The sequence below is a fragment of the Microcaecilia unicolor genome, chromosome 2 (assembly GCF_901765095.1).
Source record: "Microcaecilia unicolor chromosome 2, aMicUni1.1, whole genome shotgun sequence".
Classification (NCBI taxonomy): domain Eukaryota; kingdom Metazoa; phylum Chordata; class Amphibia; order Gymnophiona; family Siphonopidae; genus Microcaecilia; species Microcaecilia unicolor.
The window spans coordinates 86,386,567-86,410,953 of NC_044032.1; the positions used below are offsets into that span (position 1 = coordinate 86,386,567).

A 24,387-nucleotide genomic window follows, 5' to 3' on the forward strand; every position below is an offset into this window, starting at 1 on the left:
GTTTGGAAGATCTACTTTTTTTCTTACCTATTTGTGCATGCTTTTACAGTAATTAAAAAAAAAACCGCACTAGAATAGAAAGAAATTTAGACATTTGAAGTCATAGATTTGCAGTCAAGGTCAACTGAAGGAGCCGACCCGCTAAAGTATATTTTCTACTGGAGATATGCAGTTTAGGTACGGACTTCTTTGCTGGTGCTGCCGGTGCCCATTTCGGTCACAAAACTTGAGCAGCAATTGAGAAATACAGTAACCAAAAAGCTTTCTGGCGGCGTGTGTCCTGCCTTACCAAATATGAGTTCAGAAATGTGTCATTCCCTTTTATAGATCATTTCCCTGGGTAGATATACCGAATGAATATCTCTGTGCTGGCAGCAAAACAATCGAAAGAAAAAGTTCCCTCTTCACCTGTGATGCTTCTCTTTCAGTAAAGAAAAGTGAATCCCTTCATGGATCACTGCGCTTTATTTACAGTTCCAAAGATAAATTAAATCTTTGGGCTTTTCTTTTTTTTTCAGGCATAGGGTCAACTCAAAGCTAGCAGGTAACAGGATTCAAAATGCACGCCTAATACTGAATATACAGATACCTATAAATATGAACACACATATGTCAATGCAGAAGCCAAGATGCACTCGTGCACATATACACTCTTCCGCTAAAAAAGTGTGACCAACATTTCTGATTTTCACAGCTCACGAGTAGAAGACGGACCCGAAAGAATGCCTTACCTGAAATCACTATAAGGATGTATGATCCAGAAGCCTGCAATTTTAACCCTTTGTTGCTCTGTTTCCACAGCCTTCTGGCTGCCGAACATCCGGAGAGAGAATTTGTTGACTCCCGGCTGCAGAAGGGAGGTGAACTGCCTCTGCATGAAGCCCTGAGACGCCCTGGCCCCGTCGGCATCCTCGAAGCCCACCACCGGCTCCTCGCCGTCCACCTTGAAGCACACCGAGTTCGTGTGCTCCTTCACGCTCGCGTTGCTGTCCATGAGACTTTTCTCCGCTTCGCCCGGGAAGGCTTCATCGCAGCAGTTCACCGACGAGTCCAGTGCGTCTTCCATGCTGGGCTGCTCTGCGCTCGGCCGGCGCTGCAGCTGTGCGCAGCTCGGTTCCTCAGCCCGCTCTGCAATCGCTGCCGGCCGCACACGCACACTCCGGGCTTTGCACGCATCTCTCTCTGCCTTCGCTTCTCGCTCCGTGAGACCTCTGCTGGTCGGGCGCTGCTACTGCTGCTCTCTGTCTTTTCCCTCAAAGGGTACTTGACATTGAGCTCCGAAGTCCTTGAAAATTGTGCAGCGTATGGGAAGTAGGGTGTGGACGGGGAGATTGCGGGCGTCAGTGCGATAAGATGGAATGCGCGAAAAATCGCTCGCAGCAGCAGGAAAGATCTCGTTTTCGTTACAGAATGAGATTCTGAAAACGCCCTTTTGAAATGTATTTGAAGCACAAATATAAGATTTATATAGTAGGTCTTGATGAGCACACACACACCTATTTACTTATTAGAATGCTAATGGTGAATATGTTTATGTACATTTTGCAAACTTTTGATTGTCTCTAAGCACATCAGCTGAAGTATAAAATGAAAATGTCACTTTCAGCGGAAGATGCAACAGAATTGGACCTGGTAACTTCACTGGTGATTGCGGTCTGACAGAAAACAGGGAAAAGAAAGGCTGTGGGAGCAGAGACCAATTAAATGTACGGGTTGACCAGAAGACTAGCAGAATTAAAAGTCCCTATCGGTTGCGCATTCCTTTTTTTTTTTTTTCCAGGGATGATAGCCGTTCAGTTAAATTGCACCGAGCGATTCACGTTATGGTCTAGCCAACATATGCAGCTATGCAGTGAGTCAGAAAAACTGCTGGATCTCCTTTGCCAGGATCAATAGTTTTCTATGTTACGCCTTGTTGTTAGGCAGACCAATTGGAGTAACAGGTTTCTTCTCTTTTAAGCAGCGATCAGACAGTTAATGGGAAAGGGCCCCTCCCCCACGAAGTACATTAAGATATTGAATGAAATCAATTTAGAGGATGCTATCTTTTAAAACGATTTTATTAAGGTGAGCTTAATTCACTCACTGTCGACATTTGCATGAATTTATGGACAAATGTTATTCATCAAGTCTGTAGAATAAAAAATAATTTCTTCTTAGAGTTGTTTGGTATTACAGCCGGTCTTTTGAAGAAAACAAAATTAGATTCTTAGCTTAGGTCTTCCCATCACTGGATTGGCTAAGGCTATGGCATTCACAGCTGCGGTGGAACAGGAAGTCAGAGCCACCTTGCAGTGAGGACACCTAGTGGCCTAATTTTAAGATCCATAATTGCAGTGTTCCAGAAGAAGCCTTGATGGATGCTGAAAGGCATATCCCAGAAATGAGTGTATTAAGTAAATTGCCAAGGGGTATAAAATAGGGGGGAAATGTATTTAGCATTTAAAACACAGGTGCAGAGTCACTGAGAGGCCTTTTTACTAAGGCGTGCCCAAAAGTGGCCTACGCTGGTGTAGGCGTTGTATTTTGGACACATGCTGGTCCCATTCCTGAGTGTGCCTGGAAAAAAGTGAATTCTTTAATGTGCTGGAAAATGGATGTGCGGCAAAATAAAAACCAGCATGCATCCATTTTCAGCCTGAGACCTTATGCCATCCATTGACTTAGCGGTACGGTTTCACATGCTAACCAGGCAGTAAGTGTGCAGCATACACCAACTGCTGATTACCACCAGGTAAGGACCTCATGGTAGAAAATAGAAAATATTTTCTACCACATGTTTTGGACACATGCAAAAAATGGAATTACTGCCCAGGGCAATTTGACACAGGTTGGATGCGCGTAGGCACCTACACGCCTTAGTAAAAGGGCCCCTGAATACTTTGGAAGAGTCTCATCGATTCCTACTGCAGCTCCTTATGACTTTGGGCAAGTCACTAAGGGCCCCTTTTACTAAGCTGTGTACGCACTTATGCACGCCCAGTGTGCACCAAATTGGAGTTACCACCTGGTTACCATGTGACCCTTGTGGTAATTTCAATTTTGGCACATGTCCGCTACGTGCGTCTGAAAAATACTTTTTCTTTTTTGGTGCGCGTAGCGGATGCGCGCCAAGTGGCATCTGATACGTGTAGGTCATTACCGCCCAAATTCTTTACCGCTAGGTCTATGACTGGCGGTAAGGTCTGAGACCCAAAATGGACGTGCGGCAATTTTGATTTTGCCGCAAATCCTTTTTTGGCAAAAAAGCCCTTTTTGACAGGTGCGCTGAAAAATAATTCTGCTCGCACCCAAAACCCACGCCAACACTACCGCAGGCAATTTTTCAGTGTGCCTTTGTAAAAGGACCCCTTAACCCTCCATTGCCTCAGGTACAAAATAAGTGCCTGATATAATATGTAAACCGCTTTGAATGTAAGCACAGAAAGGCGATATATCGTACCATTCCCTTTCCCCCTATCCCTCATAAACAGCTTTGGCCAGTACTCAAAAGGCTTACGTTGCCAAAGGCAACACCAACTGCATAAGTGCCATTTATAAAAATTCACTGTGGAAAAGATTTTAAATGCTAAATGTCCAAATTTGCATGTTTAAAAATGGACTGTGGTTTAGGGCTGGGCAGGGGCAGCCAAAAAAATAAAATAAATTAAAAATAAAAATAATTAAAAAAAAAACCACATAAAAAACCAAACCCAAAACCAAACAAACCAACAGTAAAACAAAATTCAGCTGCTGAATATATTACTTATTTATTTAAGTGCTGATAGGTAAATTACAGGTCTAACCTTAAATAAATAAGCATTCATTTAGGGGCCCTTTTACCTAGTGCTAAAATGTGACCTGCAGTAGCCCCAATGTGGGTCTTTCCTGGTAAAAGGCAGATTTTTCTATTTTTCTGATAATGGTCACATGCTAGTTTCCCCTTTAGTGCATATTATTATTATTATTAATTACATTTGTACCCCGCGCTTTCCCACACATAACAGGTTCAATGCGCTTTACATAGTAAATAGAATTACAAAGTCTTGAAGGAGAATGTTACAAGTTGTAGTAAACATAGTAGTGGTGGGCATAGCCATTATCACGTGAGCCTTACTGCCACCTATTTTGTAGCTTGTAAGGGTTCACACATTAATCGTCCACTAATCAGCAGCAGTGCCCATGTGTAACTGATTTTCATAGCTGTGCTCACTCTCCGCCCCCAAACACACCTCAATGCATGGATAGCATGTGCCAATTCCAAAACTACTACGGGGTGCCTGAGTGCACCCCGTGATAGCGCATTGTAGCCAGTGGTAAGCACGTGTTAGTGCTTACTGTTGGTTAGTAAAAGAGCCTTTAATTTATACTTGTATTTTACAAACAGCATTTATATGTTTTTCTGCCACTGAAACTACGTATAACATTAAATAGACTTCTTGTTTGTTTGTTTGTTTGTTTGTTTGTTTGTTTGTAGATGGATGGCGGCTCACCACTGAATATTGACCCCCCTATATCTATGTTTTTAGATCGGACCCCGCTCAAAAATGCATTATACAAGATTGGTACCATTGCGGTGAACAGGAGCTTCAACATTCATTGCCCAATAGTGTTTGTAATAATACTTAGTATTGATTTTGATAAAAGGTGATTAGGTCATAATAGAGTGATAGATGACTAGATTGACCGATAATTAAGAAATTTAACCCGTGTTAGTATATTAACATTGCCCAATAGGTAGAGTCATTCTCTTGATGTTACCAATATCTGAAACTGGGCAGAGGAAACACAATGTGGATGCTCACAGCATGATGTTTCTATAGCCACAGACTCCAATGATCTTTGTCTCTTTTTTTTAATTAATAATCCAAAAACAGGATAGTGAAACTACCTGGACCAGAAAGGCATGCACAAAGAAAAAGAATAAATACATCTCAGATCAATCCCATCCCCATAGCCCATAGCAAGAGGATATTTGTCTCTTATAAAATTATTACCAGTTTTATAGAAGGACTTGGACATTGATGTGCCGTGAAGTTTTTCTAAACTGTAGTAGTTAGTTTATTTTAGATTGACTTAAAGACCCTGTGGTCTGACTATTGCAGTAGGATAGATTCCATGATGGGCACAATGGGGAGCTGATGAAATGGTGAAACTTCTTATTTTATGGGACTATTATAAAGATATTAGTGTAATATTAAAAACAGTAAGAACCAGGGCCGATGAGAGACTGATCCGGGCCCGGGGCAAGGCCGCCACTGCCCCCCCCCTAGGATCATCATCACCGCTGGGCCCCCTCCCCCAGGATCCACTACCCAACCCTCCCCGATTGCTGATGCCACCTGCCAGCCGTACGTGTTAGGTACCCTGACTGGTGGGAATCCCAGGATCCCGCCTGCAGAAGAATTCGTCGTCTAGCGCTTCTCTTCTTCCTTCTGCAGTGTGGCCATCCCCTGTGGCTGCTTTTTCTCTCAGGTCCTGCTCCTGTTGGGACATGATCACCCAGGTCCCGTCAGCAGCAGGAGAGAGAGAGAGAGAGAGACCTTGGCACTAGGCCCCCCTTGGAGGCCTGGGCCCAGGGAATTTTGCCCCCCCCCCCCCCCCCGCCACCCCTCTTGGCGGCCCTTGTAAGAACATAAGAATTGTCATACTGGGTCAGGCCAAAGGCCCATCTAACCCTGTATCATGTTTCTAACAGCCAGGTCACAAGTACCTATTAGAATCTCAAAAAGTTGCAAGATTCTACACTAGGAACCTCCTGGGATAAGCAGTGGCTTTCCTCAGGTCTACCTTAATAATATTTTATGGACTTTACCTCCAGAATTTTTTCCAGACCTTTCTTAAACCCAGTTATGCCAATTGCTTTTACCACATCCTCTGGAAATGTGTTCCAGAGTTTAACTGTTACTGCAATTTTATTGATGTTATTGTTATGATCATTTATGAAATTTTATGTGTATTTCTTTGAAGATGTTATTGCTTTTATCTGCCAATTGTATAAAGGTACAAATTTATATATGTGTGCACGTCACCTTACAGTAAGTCTTATGAGAGAGGAGAGGAGAGATTTATAAATTTGATTATAGAAAAAAATTATTAAAAGGGGGAAAGGGAAATGGGACTTGATATACTGCCTTTCTGTGGTTTTTGCAACTACATTCAAAGCAGTTTACATAGTATATTCAGGTACTTATTTGTACCAGGGGCAATGGAGGGTTAAGTGACTTGCCCAGAGTCACAAGGAGCTGCAATGGGAATTGAACTCAGTTTCCCAGGATCAAAGTCTACTGCACTAATCACTAGGCTACTCCTCAGGCTAAGAAAAGAAGATAAAACCCCATGCCTTTTGTTCTTATTACTGTATGATTTAAATATGCTCAATAACATGAAGCCCCACCTCATGGGATGCGATGGGAAAATAGATAAAGCAAGGAAACAGAATATTTTTTCAGTTTTGGTGAATATACTGTATTAATTGAGTGACTAAGGATAGTTCAATTCAGGAGCTAGAATATGTAAGCCGCTTTGAATTTAGTTGCAAAAACCATAGAAAGGCGGTATATCAAGTCCCATTTCCCTTTCCCTTCCCCTTATGTATTCAGAAAACAAGAAAAGAAAGGTCATGGACCCCAATATGTGTGTGCCTGTGCGCGACTAACATTCTGCACTGCTGAGAAACAATGAAAGGTAACAAAATGTCTTTCACTGTTATTACAGTCAAGTGAACAAATTTTTAAAAAATGCAAAGTGTATTCAAATGAAAAACTAAGAAAAACATAAGCATCGCTGAGTTGGATGCAAAACACTGATATGGTAGGCAAAAAGAGAACTTGAAAAGAAGCTTGCAATAGAGGCAAAAACTTATTTTAAAACTTTTAGGTACATTTGAAGCAAGAAGCCTGTGAGATAGTCGGGCTATAAATCATCAAGGGGTAAAAGCAGCACTCAGGGAGGCCGAGGCCATAGCATGAAAACTAAATGAATTCTTTACTTCAGTTTTTACACAGGAGGATGCAGAGGGACATAAAGTTGCCAGAGGTAGGGGGAGTTATCAAACTATGTTAGGGCAATAATCCATGTTACTAGCCCCTTAATGCTACTTAAAGGGCTCTATTGCAGCTTGTCGCCCTAGCAAAATTTAGGTCACCATAGGTTACGTGGAAGGGCATTTTCAATATGATGTCTAAGTCCAACTTTGGTCATTTTGCACAAAAGGTCCAAAATCCAAATAGGAAAGAAGGTCATTTTCGAAAAAGTCTATTTTTGTTTTAAATACTGTTTTGAACAAAGTTTTGTGCTTTGGACGTTTTGTATTTTGGTCCATTTAAAAAAAAAAAAAGAACCCCGAATAAGTGCAAAACGTAGAGATTCATGCCATGGGGATGTAGGAGGAGCCAGCATTTTTAGTAGCCTGGTGCCCCTGACATCCCAGGAGAGCAGTGAGGCACCCTAGAGGGCACTTCTGTGCACTTCATAAAAATGCTCCCAGGTTCACATCTCACCTTTGCTCCCTTATCTTGTCCTCTGAGCCCTCCAAAACCTACTTCCTCCCACTGTACACCACTACAATAGCCCTTATGGGTGAAGGGAGCACCTATATGTGGGTACAATATGGTTTTGGTTACTTTGGGAGGGGAGTGTCTCAGTTTCCACCACAAGTGTGACAGGTAGAGGGAGATAGGGTCCTGAGTCCCTCATGCCATGGTGCACTGCACCAACTAGTACACTACTCCAGGGACCTGCATTCTGCTGTAATAAACCTGACTTTAACATCTGCAGCTGTCATAGAGGCTGGTAAATCATATTTTTATTTACATTTTTGGGGGGTGGGAGGGGGTCAGTGACCACTGGGGGGTCACCCCTGATTCCCTCCAGTGGTCATCTAGTCATTTAGGGCACCTTTTTGTGCCTTATTCGTTCTAAGAACAGGTCTAGCTCAAAACGTCTTAGTTTTAGTCATGGACGGTTTTGTTTTCCATTATGGCTGAAAAATGTCTAAGTCTTAGGAACACCCACATCCTGCCCTTAACACACCCCCTTGAGATTTGGACACACTGCAGAAGAGCAGCATAGAAAAATAGGCTTCAAAAACAAAAATTCTAATTTGGACATCTTTGTGAGAAAAACATCCAAATGCTTTATGCCACTTTTTAGATGTTTTTCTCTTTTGAAACTGAACCCCATAGTATGAGATGCATAACAAGCAAAATGCCTGTAAAACAGCTCATTACTATGTAAAATCCATAATGTGACTTGTGGAGTTATTTTACAATGCTGGGAGCATTGGGACTCAAAGCTGCAGCCCCATGCTTCCAAGCTGCGGCTTAAAGAGGTTGTAGTGCCATCTAGTCATCCCCAATCACAACCCCCGATCACACTCCCCATCCCATCACATCCCCCATCCACCCAAATGACCCCCTCCATCATTGGGGCCTACTGCCTCTCTACCTGGTAATCCAGTGTGTCCTCGAGCAGGAGCGATGTCCAGTCGCTCCTGCCCTGCCTGTGCCATCTCCCAAAATGGCACCCCTTGTGGTAGTCTTAGTCAACTTAACACAAGGCTGTCCACCCCACAACTTTCAGTATCCCAGACTATACCCTCCCTGTCTCAGACAGTCTGAAAATCCTCGGCATTACCATTGATTGCAACTTAACACTAGACAGCCAAGTCACAACCACAACAAAGAAAATGTTCCACACAATGTGGAAACTCAAACATGTGAAACAATTCTTCCCGAGGGGAACATTTCGCAACATGATATAATTAAATGGTACTAAGCCACGTCGACTACTGCAATGGAATATATGCGGGATGCAAAGAACAAATCTTAAAGAAACTTCAGACTGCTCAGAACACGGCAGCTAGATTTATCTTCAAAAAAACACAATTTGAAAGCGCAAAACCCCTTCGCAAAAAATGACTCTAGCTACCGATCAAAGAACATATTGCTTTCAAGATCTGCACTCTGGTTCATAAAATAATCCATGGTTCAGCTCCGGGATACATGACTGACTTGATTGACGTATCAATGAGGAGTGGAGGAGTAGCCTAGTGGTTAGGGTGGTGGACTTTGGTCCTGAGGAACTGAGTTTGATTCCCACTTCAGGCACAGGCAGCTCCTTGTGACTCTGGGCAAGTCACTTAACCCTCCATTGCCCCATGTAAGCCGCATTGAGCCTGCCATGAGTGGGAAAGCACAGGGTACAAATGTAACAAAAATAAAACACATCCAAATCAGTAAGAACATACCTGACCCTTCACTTCCCAAGATGTAAAGGTCTCAAATACAAATCAACATACACATCCAGTTTTTCCTACATTTGTACACAACTATGGAATGCGTTACCAAAAGCCCTGAAAAACACGAATGACCACCTAAACTTTCGGAAAAGCCTAAAAACTCCCGATCTCTGCAACACAGCATAACTAAAGCACGATATGGACACAACACAAACCTTCCATTGCATGATCCCCTAGTGTGGTTGCACCACACTAGCTTTGTCTAACTATTTAAGCACAACATCACCTGGTATTTGTTTACACCGGAGTCTGTAATCGCTTCTCTGGAACTATGTAAGCCACATTGAGCCTACAAATAGGTGGGATACAAATGTAACAAATATATAAATAGAGAGAGAGAGAGAGAGAGAGGTCATGATTCCTTATACCTGAAACAAATTATGGTGAAACAGGAAGATAGGGCAAACTGACAAATTAGAGAATAGCAAATCACCTGGATTGATGTTTTATGTCCCTGAATTGTAAAAGAACTTAATGCAGAAATATTGTGAATAATTTGTACTTTATAACTGAAAACAAATATGGAACCAAGATTAGATGGTGGCCAATGTAAGCTCAGTTGTTTTTTGTTTTTTTAAAGGACTTGGGGTGATCTAGGGAACTATAAGCCTCTAATCCTGATGACAGTGCCAGGAAAACTGTAGAAACTATTCAAAAGAATAAAATTCTGAAACATATAGACAGACATGGTTTAATAGGACAGAGCTAACGTAGCAAGAGGACGTCTTGCTTTTACCAATCTGTTATATTTTTTGGATATGGTTAATAAATGTGGATAAAGGTGAGCCAATTAATATAATGTATCTGGATGTTCAGAAGGTACTTGACAGAGAAAACTAAAAAGTCATGGGATAGGAGGCAGTGTCCTGTGGTGGACTGAGAACTGGTTAAAAGATAGGAAACAAGCAGCATTTAGAGGGTAATGTTATAAGAGGATACTTGGTTTCAGAGGCATAGCCAGACATGGTATTTTGGGTGGGCATGTGCCCAAAGTGGGTGAGCACACAATTTCCCCTCCCCCTGCAGTTTCAGCCCCCACCCCTGCCTCTGCATCAGTGACCCCCAACAAATAAAATACCTGAGCTGATGGAGATCCCCAAGTCCCATCAGCTGGAAGAGTTCCTCCAGCGGCCAGAATATGTCAATCCCCTAGTTGGTGCAGTCAGTGGCACTATCCATGTGCTGCTGCTGCTGCTGCACTGGCCTCTTCCCTCCTGCACATGCTCAGTTTTCACACATACACAAAAACCGAACCGAGCATGTGCAGATGGGAGAGGGTGTGGCTGCAATGCATGGACAGTGCCACCAGCTGCAGCAAGTAGGGGAATGACTTGTTCTTGCCTCTGAAGGACCTCTTCCAGCTGGCAGGGCTTGGAGATCCCTGCCAGCTACAACAAAGATGCCAGAAGTTTGGGTGGGCATAAGCCCAAACTGGATAGGCCCATGCCCACCCGGGCCCACCTCTGGCTATGCCACTGTTTGGTTTAAAAGGGCACATAGGCAGTTACATACCTGCTATAATATAAAGACACATAAGCTTCTGTGTGTCTTTGTAAACCACTAGCATTAAGCAACAGAAATCACACCTAACTTGCAGGTGCAGACATTTACAGCTGCTTTTGAGCAGGTGTACATAGCCACTCCTAGATTATTCTAGGATGCATGTAAATTAGGTCCCAAAAAGCACACAGGCAAGCGGACTGCAAGATCCAGAACAGCAGAAAAGAAAAGCAGAACCTTGTAGTGAAATAAAACATTTATTCAGCGCAGATACATAAAATCAGCATTCGTAACTTTCCTCCAACCGCCCAACATGGCCATGTTTCGCTCTCTCAAGGGCTGTGTCAGAGGCTTAACATAAGATAAATACATAAAAGGCCATCAGATAATGTGATATAAAAAAACCTACAGCTTAATACTCAAGGGGAGATTCTATAAATGGCGCCTAAAAAATCGGCACTGAAATCAGTGCTGACTAAACGTATTCTATGTGCCTAGATTTAGGTGCCGATTATAGAATATGCTTAGTTCATATTTCAGTGCCTAAATCTACTTGCATCTATTTACACCAATGTAATCCCTGTGTTAAGATTTAGGCGCACTAGGCCATATTCTGTAACTAGGCACATAAATTTCAGAACGCCCATGAAATGCCCATTTCCCTGCCCTTAACCACATCTCTTTTTGCCTGTGCGCATTAGAAGTTTGGCACATATCGTTACAGAATATGCTTAGCAAGTTGTGCACCTAAATTCTAATCAGTGCCAATTAATGCTCATTATTAGTGCTGTTATCAATGCTCAGCTTGTTAAGTTTGTTAAATTATACGCATTGTTATAGAATCTGTGCCAATTTCGGCGCCAATTTCTAGACGCGCTATATAGAATCCAGGGGTAAATGTGTAAAACAGTTAAAAGCAACAGCAATTCATTCATAGGTACAAAAAACTGCATTACATACCCAGCAGGAACACTCCGATCTTTTTCCTGTCTGTTTAGTGCTAAAAATATAAATAACTAAAAAGACTCCAGAAAATTGGCAAAATATATAAAAAATACCCCAGTATAACATTGTAAGAACAAAAAACAAAATGTCAAAAATTGTTCACTCATCAGTGCAGCACAAAAAATAAGGCTCACAAGCCCTAAACTGTCTATTCCAAACAGCTAAGGCCTGATGCACAGGTTGCTCAGAAATGCAAATTACTAAATGCCTGGCTGTGGTCAAAGCACCTATTTAAATACTTCCTTCCTCTACATGTCAAAACAAATTACACAGATCCCTCAAAGCTGCCAAAATACACAAACAATTCCCCACTATAACGAAGTAAAAACAAAAGAATATATCAAAAATTTGATTACTCACCAGTGCGGCACGGAAAATAAGGCTCACAAGCAATGAGCTGTCTTCTCCAAACAGCTGTAGCCTGAAACACAGGCTGCTCCAAAACATAGGGGCCCTTTCACAAAGGCGCATAGGTGCCTACGCAAGTACAACGTGTGTCAAATTAGAACTCCCGGCCGGCTACCGCGTGCCTTGGGCAGTAATTCTAATTTTGACGCGTGTTCAAAACACTAGGCAGAAAATAATTTCTATTTTCTACCGTGTGGCATTATCCAGGCGGTAATATATAAGTATTTGTGGCTTCCTTCTCCCCCCACCCCCCCTTTTTGCTCTTTGTATAGCTCTGTATATTTAAAAACATACATTTAAGGCTCCTGAATATTTTTTTTTTACAGTTATACATTTAACTTACTTTCTCTTCTTTTTGTTTTCTTTTCCCTTGCCTACTTATTTGATAAAATATTGTATTTATATTCCCTTCCCTTCTTCCTCCGTTCCTTCTTCCCTCTCTACTGTCATTGTAATTGATTCATTAGTTCATTGTAAGCCGCTTAGGGGCTGCTTTATGTGGTAATAGGTGGTGATGATTACCTCCCAGTTAATGCGTGAGACCTTACCGCTAAGTCAATGGATGGCGGTAAGGTCTCAGGCCTAAAATGGACGCGCACTGATTTTAATTTTGCCGCACATCCTTTTTTCTGCCACAAAAAGGCCTTTTTTTGCAGGAGTGCTGAAAAATGGACCTGCACGCGTCCAATACATGTGCCTACACCAGCGCAGGTCATTTTTCGGCGCACCCTAGTAAAAGGGCCCCATAAATTACTTAGAGGCCCATCGACGCTACCGCCCGGGTAGCGTTCTCACCTGGCGGTAATGTCAAAGCTGGCGAGTGCTGTTTCCCGCGGTAGAAAATATTTTTCTATTTTCTACCATGGTGGGGGGGGGGTCCCGGCAGTAATCGACAGCTCGGCCACATCGGGACGTGCTGCATGAGTACTGCGCGTGTAGTGCGTGAGCCCTTGCTGCTAGGTCAATGTGTGACACTAAGGGCTCAAGCAGTAAACAGCCGTATGCTACCTTTAATTCTAGTTCACGGCCATTTACTGCTCCCATTGAAAAAAGCCTTTTTTTCCCAGCTGCGGTGAAAAATGACCCAGCTCGTGCAAGAAACACATGTCCACACTACTGCAGACCACTTTTTATTACAATTTAGTAAAAGGACCCCTAAATGTCTAGCTGGGGTCAAAGATCCCATTTCCTCTACATATCAGAGCAAATAAAATAGATCTCACAAAGCTGCCAAAATACACAAGAAATGCCTCAGTGTGACACAGTAAGGACAAAAGAATAGATCAGAGATTTGTTACTCACCAGTGCAGCACAAAGAATAAGGCTTGTCAGCAGTAAGCAGTCTTTTCCAAGCAGCTGAAAAACACAGGCTGCTCACAATTGCAGATTACTAAAGGCCTGGCTAGGGTCAAAGTTCCTATTTAAATACATCCCACAAAACTACCAAAATACATAAAAAAAATGCCCTAGTATAATGAAGTTTAAAAATAAATAAATAAATTGATTACTCACTAGTGCAGCAGAAAAAAATAAAACACACAATTGCAAATTACTTAGCAGCCCTTTTACTAAAGGGTCGGCGTGCAGCAACAGGTTTGCCGCACACCAATCCCACCCCGGCAAGCGCCATTTCTGGCACTATAAAAATATATCTATTTTTGTAACACCTGTTCTTACCTGGTAGTAATCGGGCAGCACCGCATGCTGCCAGGTTACCGTCGTGTTAGCACAGGAGCCCTTACCGCCACCTCAATGGGTGGTGGTAAGTGCTTCCCCCAAAATGGTTGTGCAGCAAATGGCTCATGTACAGTATACTAAATATATGACATGGAGTAATCTCCTCTATTAGTTAAACAAACTATCTGGACAAACGGGAGATTCTATGAATAGAGTATCAGCATATCAAACTATGACACTATTATTCCCCCGCTCTGACGTTTCAGAGGAAAAAGGCCTCAAGAAGCCCCCAGCTCAAATTTAGCTTCGGGGGCTGGACTGCTTCGTCATAGGCCAAAAAACCTCGTTACTTTTTTCTTTTTTATCTCATATTTTAATTATAATTACTTGGTTTCATTCAGAGCATGGGTTAGTTTAAATAAACTTAGCTTGTCTGTTGCTTCTTCTCCTTTTCCTCCTCCTTCGGGTACTTCCTGCGCCTTAAATCCCGACCACGACCTACAGTGGCCAGCGTTTCGATAACCTGCCTCAGGGTCTAGTGGTCTGCATTACATCTCTGCACATGTAAATCACGGGAAGACATGTACAGTAAAGCCATTTCTTTTCCAGCAAAAAAGACAGCCTATTACTCATTGTGGTATAAGGGGGCCTCAGCGCGTGTCAGAAACACAGGCTGATGCTAACGCAGGCTCCCTTTTGCTGCAGCTTGGTAAAGGGCCCCTCAATGCATGGCTGGGGATGAAATATCCACTGTCATGCCATTGCTATACCTATCAGTATCTTATAAAAGGCCATCAACATATGTGGTCAATTACACACACACACAGAGAAGTTTTTAAAAAAAAAAGTATTATCCCCCACACGATCTGTTTCCTTAACGGAGAAAAGTAAACAGTGGAGTTCTTTCGTGAATCTGTACTGGAATTGCTGCTTTCTAATATATTTAACAATAATCTAAAAAAAAAAAGGTTAACAATGAGAAAGGTGATTACATTTTCAGATGACATAAAATTATACACAAACAGATTGTGAGAAATTGCAGGCAGGTCTTGTGAAACTGGGAGACTGTGCATGCAAATCACAGTCACAGATGAAATGCAATTCACAAATGCCTCAGCCGTCTCTTCTCCAAGCTGATGAGCCCTAGATGCTTAACCTTTCTTCATAGGGAAGTGATCTAAAGCACCTTATGGAAGAAACAGCTGAGGAGAGATATAATAGAGGTCTATAAAATAATGAATGGAGTGGAATGGTAGATGTGAATTGGTTGTTTACTGTTTCCCAAAATACAAGGACTAGGGGGCACACAATGAAGCTACTAAGCAGTAAATTTAAAACAAATCAAAGAAAATATTTCTTCACTCAGTGTATAATTAAACTCTGGAATTCATTGTCAGAGATTTTGGTAAAAGCAGTTAGCTTAGCAGGGTGTAAAAAAGGTTTGGATAATTTCCTTAAAAAAAAAATGTCCATAGCCATTATTAAGATGGTAACATCCACTGCTTATTTCTAGGATAAGCAGCATCAAATCTAACATAGTAACATAGTAGATGACGGCAGAAAAAGACCTGCATGGTCCATCCAGTCTGCCCAAGACAAACTCATATGTGTAAACCTTACCTTGAATTTGTACCTGTCCTTTTCAGGGCACAGACCATATAAGTCTGCCCAGCAGTATTTCCCGCCACCCAACCACCAGTCCCGCCTCCCATCACCGGCTCTGGTACAGACCGTATAAGTCTGCCCTCCCCTATCCTCGCCTCCCAAACACCACCCCCTCTTCCCCCCAACTGCTCCGCCACCCAATTTCAGCTAAGCTTCTGAGGATCCATTCCTTCTGTACAGGATTCCTCTATGCATATCCCACGCATGTTTGAACTCCGTTACCGTTTTCATCTCCACCACCTCCCGCGGGAGGGCATTCCAAGCGTCCACCACCCTCTCCGTGAAAAAATACTTCCTGACATCTTTCCTGAGTCTGCCCCCCTTCAATCTCATTTCATGTCCTCTCGTTCTACCGCCTTCCCATTTCCGGAAAAGATTCGTTTGCGGATTAATACCTTTCAAATATTTGAACGTCTGTATCATATCACCCCTGTTCCTCCTTTCCTCCAGGATGTACATGTTCAGGTCAGCAAGCCTCTCTTCATACGTCTTGGAACGTAAATCCCATACCATCCTCGTAGCTTTTCTTTGCACCACTTCCATTTTTTTAACATCCTTCGCAAGATACGGCCTCCAAAACTGAACACAATACTCCAGGTGGGGCCTCACCAACGTCTTATACAGGGGCATTAAAACCTCCCTTCTTCTGCTGGTCACTCCTCTCTCTATACAGCCTAGCAATCTTCTAGCTACTGCCACCGCCTTGTCGCACTGTTTCGTCGCCTTCAGGTCCTCAGATACTATCACCCCAAGATCCCTCTCCCCGTCCGTGCCTATCAGACTCTCCCCGCCTAACACATACGTCTCCCTTGGATTTCTACTCCCTAAGTGCATCACTTTGCATTTCTTCACATTGAATTTTAATTGCCAAACGTTAGACCATTCTTCTAGCTTCTTCAGATCTTTTTTTCATGTTTTCCACACCCTCCGGGGTGTCCACTCTGTTGGAAATCTTGGTGTCATCCGCAAAAAGGCAAACTTTACCTTGTAACCCTTCGGCAATGTCACTCACAAATATATTGAACAGAATGGGCCCCAGCACAGATCCCTGAGGCACTCCACTACTCACCTTTCCCTCCTCCGAGCGAACTCCATTTACCACCACCCTCTGGCGTCTGTCCGTCAACCAGTTCCTAATCCAGTTCACCACTTCGGGTCCTATCTTCAGGCCGTCTAGTTTATTTAAGAGCCTCCTGTGGGGAACCGTGTCGAAAGCCTTGCTGAAATCTAAGTAGATGACGTCCATAGCACGTCCTTGATTTAATTCTCCTGTCACCCAGTCAAAGAATTCAATGAGATTCGTTTGGCACAATTTCCCTTTGGTGAAACCATGTTGTCTCTGATCTTGCAACTTATTGGCTTCCAGGAAATTCACTATCCTTTCCTTCAGCATGGCTTCCATTACTTTTCCAATAACCGAAGTGAGGCTTACCGGCCTGTAGTTTCCAGCTTCTTCCCTATCCCCACTTTTGTGAAGAGGGACCACCTCCGCCATTCTCCAATCCCTTGGAACCTCTCCCGTCTCCAAGGATTTATTAAACAAATCTTTAAGAGGACCCGCCAGGACCTCTCTGAGCTCCCTCAATATTCTGGGGTGGATCCCGTCCGGTCCCATGGCTTTGTCCACCTTTAGCTTTCCAAGTTGTTGATACACACTCTCTTCCGTGAACGGTGCTATATCCATTCCATTCTCAGGTGTACTTTTGCCAGTCCCTCGTGGTCCTTCTCCAGGATTTTCTTCAGTGAAAACCGAACAAAAGTAGCTATTTAGTAAATTGGTTTTTTCTTCATCATTATCTACATAGCGGTTCGCTGTATCTTTTAGTCTCACAATTCCCTTTTTAGTCCTTCTTCTTTCACTAATATACCTGAAGAAATTTTTGTCGCCCCTCCTTACATTTCTAGCCATTTGTTCTTCCGCTTGCGCCTTCGCCAGACGTACCTCTCTCTTGGCTTCTTTCAGTTTCATCCGGTATTCCTCCCCGTGTTCCTCTTCTTGAGATTTTCTATATTTCTGGAATGCCAACTCTTTAGCCTTTATTTTCTCAGCCACTTGCTTGGAGAACCATATCGGTTTCCTTTTCCTCTTGCTTTTATTTACTCTCCTTACATAAAGGTCTGTGGCCCTATTTATTGCTTCTTTCAGCCTGGACCACTGCCCTTCCACTTCCTGTTCGTCCTCCCAGCCCATCATCTCCTTCCTCAGGTATTCCCCCATTTTACTAAAGTCAGCACGCTTGAAATCCAGGACTTTGAGTTTAGAGTGGCCGCCCTCCACTTCAGCCATTATATCAAACCAAACCGTTTGATGGTCACTGTTTCCCAGATGTGCACACACTCGCACATTTGACACACTATCCCCATTTGTGAGCACCAGATCCAGCATCGCTCCCTCCCTCGTGGGTTCCGTCACCATCTGTCTGAGCAGAGCACTTTGGAAAGCATCCACGATCTCTCTACTTCTTTCCGATTTGGCAGATGGAACCTTCCAATCTACATCCGGCAGATTGAAATCTCCCATCAACAGAACCTCTTTTTTCTTTCCTAATTTTTGAATATCTGCAATCAGATCTTTATCTAGTTCCTCTAATTGTGTGGGGGGTCTGTAGACAACACCCACGTGGACAGAAGTTCTATCCTCTCTTTTTAAGGTGATCCATATCTCTTCTTCTTTTCCCCAGGTCCCTGTCATTTCAGTCGCCATGATATCATTCCTCACATACAGAGCTACTCCTCCACCTTTACGACCCTCTCTATCCTTCCTAAATAGATTATAGCCTGGTATGCTTGCATCCCATTTGTGGGAACTGTTGAGCCACGTCTCTGTGATTGCAACAACATCTAAGTCTGCTTCCACCATCAGGGCTTGAAGGTCATGAACTTTATTGCTTAGACTACGAGCATTTGTGGCCATTGCTTTCCACCTATATTTCTTGGTATGTGTTTTAACATTAGTGATTTGGGGGTGTCTTTTCACTTTGGGTACCTTCATGTCTTTTCGTTCCAACTTTATTGCTTTTTCCTCTGCTTCAGTTCTATTTTCAGGAGCATTACAGTGCTGTAATGGAGCAAAAGAATTCTTTAGTGGCAACACTTGTGCGGGTGGATGCTTCTGTGCCACATGACGAAGTCTGCCTGAGCCTATTTTACTCTTTTGAGATCTTTTGGAATGTTAAGTTTTCCTAGTTCATTAAAAATTAAGTCTAAGAAACATTTTTATTCTTCAGCTAGGACTCTTCACCTTGGAGAAGAGACAGCTGAGAGGAAATATGATAGAGGTCTACAAAATCCTGAGTGGTGTAGAATGAGTAGAAGTAAACTGATTTTTTACTCGTTCCAAAAGTACAAAAACCAGGGGCACACTTGAGGAACTTACATGGAAATACTATTAGGAGGAAATATTTTTTCACTCAACGAATAGTTAAGCTCTGGAACTCTTTACCGGAGGATGTGGTAACAGCGGTTAGTGTACCTGGGTTTATAAAAGGTTTGGACAAATTCCTGGAGGAAAAGTCCATAGTCTGCTATCAAGACAGACATGGGAAGCAACTGCTTGCCCTGGGATTTGTAGTATGGAGCGTTGCCACGATTTGGGCTTCTGCCAGGTACTTGTGACCTGGTATGGCCACTGTTTGGAAAACAGGATACTGGGCTAGATGGACCATTAGTCTGACCCAGTATGGCTACTCTTATCTTCTTATGATCTGAAACTCATTGCCTTGCTCTATTCTAGTAATATGTGATTATAGCGCTTTTAGAAAGGCAGTAAAGACCTTTTTGTTTCATAAGCTACTGACTATTAAAAGTTAATTCTTTATAACTAAGGGTCCTGTTTACTAAACTGCGCTGTAGGCACACAAACGTTTTAGCGCGAGCGTGTGCTAATGCTAGAGACACCCATAGGAATATAATGGGTGTCTGTATCGTTAGCGCATGATAATTTTTAACACACACTGAAAAGTTAGCGTGCCTGTAGCCCGGCATAATAAACAGGGCCATAAGGATTTTAGTGGGTATTGGGATAAAGTATTAATATATGTAGCATTGTAATTCCTTGGTTTTGTCCAGGCCTTCTTGTGTGTAATCCACATTGAACCTAATTAAGGATGTAACAGGCTATAAGAATTACAATTTTAAAATTTCAGGTCATTTTCAGACTTTTTCTTGATTTTTAAACACTTTTTTCCAGTTTTTTTTTACACATTCATGTTAATAAAAAAATGTGTGGGGCCCTTTTACCAAGGTGCAATAAAAAGGGCTTTGCACTAGCATCAACAGCTGTTTTTGTCATGTGCCAAGGCCCTTTTTACTACAGCGGGTAAAAAGCCTGAAAAAGGAAATGGCTATGCCGTAAGTTTGCACTTACCGTGCGGCCATTTCAGGGGGAGAACTTACTGCCACCCATTCAGGTGGCGGTAAGGGCTCCTGCGCTAACCTGGCAGTAACCCCCTGTGGTATTAATTTTTGAAAATTTCCGGCAGTGCCGGAAATGCTGCGCGCTGGGTGTGGAACTACCACCAGTGGCTGCATTGGGCCGGCGGTAGTTCCATAGCTGCCAAGCGGCAACACTTTTGTAAAAGGGCCCCTTAGTTGCTTTGCTGCCACATAGATGTGTAACAGATGAGGGGAGATATGATTGAGGTCTACAAAATCTTGAGTGATGTAGAACGAGTAGAAGTAAATCGATTTTTTTAACTCTTTCCAATTGTACAAAGACTAGGGGACACTCGAGGAAGTTACATGAAAATACTTTTAAAACAAATAGAAGGAAATATTTTTTCACTCAATGAATAGTTAAGCTCTGGAACTTGTTGCCGGAAGATGTGATAAAATTCAGTTAGCCTATCTGGGTTTAAAGAAGGTTTGAAGAAGTTCCTGGAGGAAAAGTCTGCTATTGAAAGAGACATGGGAAGTAACTGCTTGCCCTGGGATTTGTAGTATGGAGTGTTGCCACGATTTGGGTTTCTGCCAGGTACTTGTGATCAGGCTTGGCCACTGTTTGGAAAACAGGATACTGGGCTAGATGGACCATTGGTCTGACCCAATATGACTACTCTTATCTTCTTATGATCTGAAACTCATTGCCTTGCTCTATTCTAGTAATATGTGATTATAGCGCTTTTAGAAAGGCAGTAAAGACCTTTTTGTTTCATAAGCTACTGACTATTAAAAGTTAATTCTTTATAACTAAGGGTCCTGTTTACTAAACTGCGCTGTAGGCACACAAACGTTTTAGCGCGAGCGTGTGCTAATGCTAGAGACACCCATAGGAATATAATGGGTGTCTGTATCGTTAGCGCATGATAATTTTTAACACACACTGAAAAGTTAGCGTGCCTGTAGCCCGGCATAATAAACAGGGCCATAAGGATTTTAGTGGGTATTGGGATAAAGTATTAATATATGTAGCATTGTAATTCCTTGGTTTTGTCCAGGCCTTCTTGTGTGTAATCCACATTGAACCTAATTAAGGATGTAACAGGCTATAAGAATTACAATTTTAAAATTTCAGGTCATTTTCAGACTTTTTCTTGATTTTTAAACACTTTTTTCCAGTTTTTTTTTACACATTCATGTTAATAAAAAAATGTGTGGGGCCCTTTTACCAAGGTGCAATAAAAAGGGCTTTGCACTAGCATCAACAGCTGTTTTTGTCATGTGCCAAGGCCCTTTTTACTACAGCGGGTAAAAAGCCTGAAAAAGGAAATGGCTATGCCGTAAGTTTGCACTTACCGTGCGGCCATTTCAGGGGGAGAACTTACTGCCACCCATTCAGGTGGCGGTAAGGGCTCCTGCGCTAACCTGGCAGTAACCCCCTGTGGTATTAATTTTTGAAAATTTCCGGCAGTGCCGGAAATGCTGCGCGCTGGGTGTGGAACTACCACCAGTGGCTGCATTGGGCCGGCGGTAGTTCCATAGCTGCCAAGCGGCAACACTTTTGTAAAAGGGCCCCTTAGTTGCTTTGCTGCCACATAGATGTGTAACAGATGAGGGGAGATATGATTGAGGTCTACAAAATCTTGAGTGATGTAGAACGAGTAGAAGTAAATCGATTTTTTTAACTCTTTCCAATTGTACAAAGACTAGGGGACACTCGAGGAAGTTACATGAAAATACTTTTAAAACAAATAGAAGGAAATATTTTTTCACTCAATGAATAGTTAAGCTCTGGAACTTGTTGCCGGAAGATGTGATAAAATTCAGTTAGCCTATCTGGGTTTAAAGAAGGTTTGAAGAAGTTCCTGGAGGAAAAGTCTGCTATTGAAAGAGACATGGGAAGTAACTGCTTGCCCTGGGATTTGTAGTATGGAGTGTTGCCACGATTTGGGTTTCTGCCAGGTACTTGTGATCAGGCTTGGCCACTGTTTGGAAAACAGGATACTGGGCTAGATGGACCATTGGTCTGACCCAATATGACTACTCTTATCTTCTTATGTACCCTTATCCAAGACAGTGCTGGTATTCTGTGCATTTACACTGTGCCTAGTAATAGAATTGGCTTTTTAGGGGTGTAATTATCAATACAGGCTGCCATTAAGATGTGTTATTTTACTATCAGTTTGTGCTATTGTAGCACAGGTCCCATTTTATGCAAGAGACCCTGGGGCCCTTTACCAAACAGCGGTAAAAAGTGACCTTCACCTGCTCTTTCATAGGTCTTTCCTGTGCGTTAAAGCCATTTGAACTGCTGGAGTAAAATGGCTGAATTTCCTTTTTTTTTTTATATATTAATGGCAATGTGCTAATTTTAGATACAAACTACAAAGTTAATGGGGAAGAGAATCAAAGAAATGTTCAACCATACAAAAGAAAAAAGATTCTCTGTCTTCTTATATATAAGCAGTGGGAATAGTAGAAATGGTAGTAATAAACAGGGAGGAAAAAGCCTCAAGAAGCTCCCGGTTACTAGCTGAAAGAGCAGGACTTCTTCATCACAGGCAAAAAAATCTCCTTGAGAAATTTAATTGCGAGTGGTCAAAGACTCAAACTTATCAAAAATAATAGCTATAGATACATAGCCGTGACATCTTTTTCTTCCAATTATATCACAGTCTGTCCTTGATATAATTGGAAGAAAGAGATGTCACAGCTAAGTATCTATATGTTATTTTTGATAAGTTTGAGTCAGTGGCATAGCTACGTGGGGCCACGGGGGCCTGCCCCCCTCAAATTTCCTCCAGGCCCCTGGTTTGCTGGTGGGGGTCCCCAAGCCCCGCCAGCTGAAGCCTTATCCAGCACCGGTCTCCGGCGCTGCCATGTTGCCTGCCCTACTCTCTCCTCCCCCTCACATCCTGCACGCTCCTTTTAGTGAAATTGCTCAGTTTCACTTAAAGGAGCGTACAGGACATGAGAAGGAAGAGAGAGCAGGGCAGGCAAACCAGCAGCACCGGAGACCGGCGCTAGAGAAGGCTTCAGCTGGTGGGGGTTGGGGACCCCCACCAGAAAACCAGAGACCCAGAGGAATTGGGGGGGGGGGGGGGGGGCCCAGGCCACCACGAGGTCTGGCTACACCCCTGGTTTGAGTCTTTGACTAGTCGCAATTAAATTTCTCAGGCGGTTTTTTGCCTGTGATGAAGAAGTCCTGCTCATTCAGCTAGTAGCTGGGAGCTTCTTGAGGCTTTTTCGTCCCTGCTTATTACTACCATTTCTACTATTTCCACTGCTTATACTGTATATAAGAAGACAGATAATCTTTTTTCTTTTTTAATGTGCTCATTTTGCTATTAGTGACTGACCATTAAAACAGATTCTCTTTATATCCACTTGATTTTTAGAAGTAGTAAAGTATTTTTGTACCAACACAATTTATAGCATAGATACTTCAGCAAAAAAAGTTAATCATACTGTATATATTAAGAGAATATTAAGAAAAATATATACAGTATGATTAACTTTTTTTGCTGAAGTATCTATGCTATAAATTGTGTTGGTACAAAAATACTTTACTACTTCTAAAAATCAAGTGGATATAAAGAAAATTTAAACTGGATTATAGTACTATCTATTGCTATCGGTTGATAATCCGGTTACATTAAAATTAGTAAATTTGCTCTTGCCTGCTGTGGAGTGCATTAAAACAGATTAGCATGTGAGTCATACCACTACCCATTATGTAGGTGATAAGGGCTCATGCATTAAGCACACACTAATCTGTTAGCACATGGCAATGAAGCTGCGCTAACCAATTAGATCAGAAGAAGCTCATTCTCCGCCCCCCCATGCAGGTAGCGCGTGCACATACAGAATTACTTTGGGATACCTCAGCACACACCCAGTACGCCATGTTTTGCTGCAATAAGCACATATTAGTGCTTACCACAGTTTTGTAAAATGGCTCCTTAGCAGTGGCATAGCCGGGGGGGGGGGGGGTGCCAGGGGAGCGGTCACTCCCCCAAATGGAGTTCTGCCAGCTCCGGCGCCTAGTTTTTTTCTCAATGTGTTGCATTGAAAATGTGCGCCAGCGCCGGCGGAAGTCTGCTTTCCCTTCACCCGCGCCGTCAACCTGGCTCCGCTTCTGCTCCTTAGTAACTAATAATTGGAGTTATCAGTAAAATGACGCATCTTAACCGTAGCCCTCATTGATAACTCCTCCATAATGTCTGTTAGAACCTTTTAACGTGCATTTAACTTAATACATGCTAATTTGTAGATTAACACACATTCAATCAAATTTTGAAGATGTCCTAATGAACTAGCAAGCGCACATCCCTAGTTACTGGACTCACAGGCTGCTGGACAGATCCAGCTGTTATATAATTCTGTCATCACAGCCTGCCAGACATCCTCAGCTATGAGGTTGTCTGCCTTTCCTCTAGGTCTTTGAGTTATTACTTTTACCAGTACTTCTCAAC

At 42.6% G+C, this 24,387-nt stretch overlaps 1 protein-coding gene across 1 annotated transcript in view; it reads right to left on the bottom strand.

Annotated features, from left to right (window-relative positions):
• HCN1 (hyperpolarization activated cyclic nucleotide gated potassium channel 1) overlaps nt 1–892 on the bottom strand; it is a 702,491-nt gene extending 701,599 nt beyond the window's left edge. Inside the window, exon 1 of the mRNA XM_030193113.1 lies at nt 732–892. Within this exon, the coding sequence (XP_030048973.1) occupies nt 732–877 (146 nt within the window). The 5' untranslated portion in view covers nt 878–892. The remainder of the gene's footprint in view (nt 1–731) is intronic.
• Between the last annotated feature and the right edge of the window lie 23,495 nt (nt 893–24,387).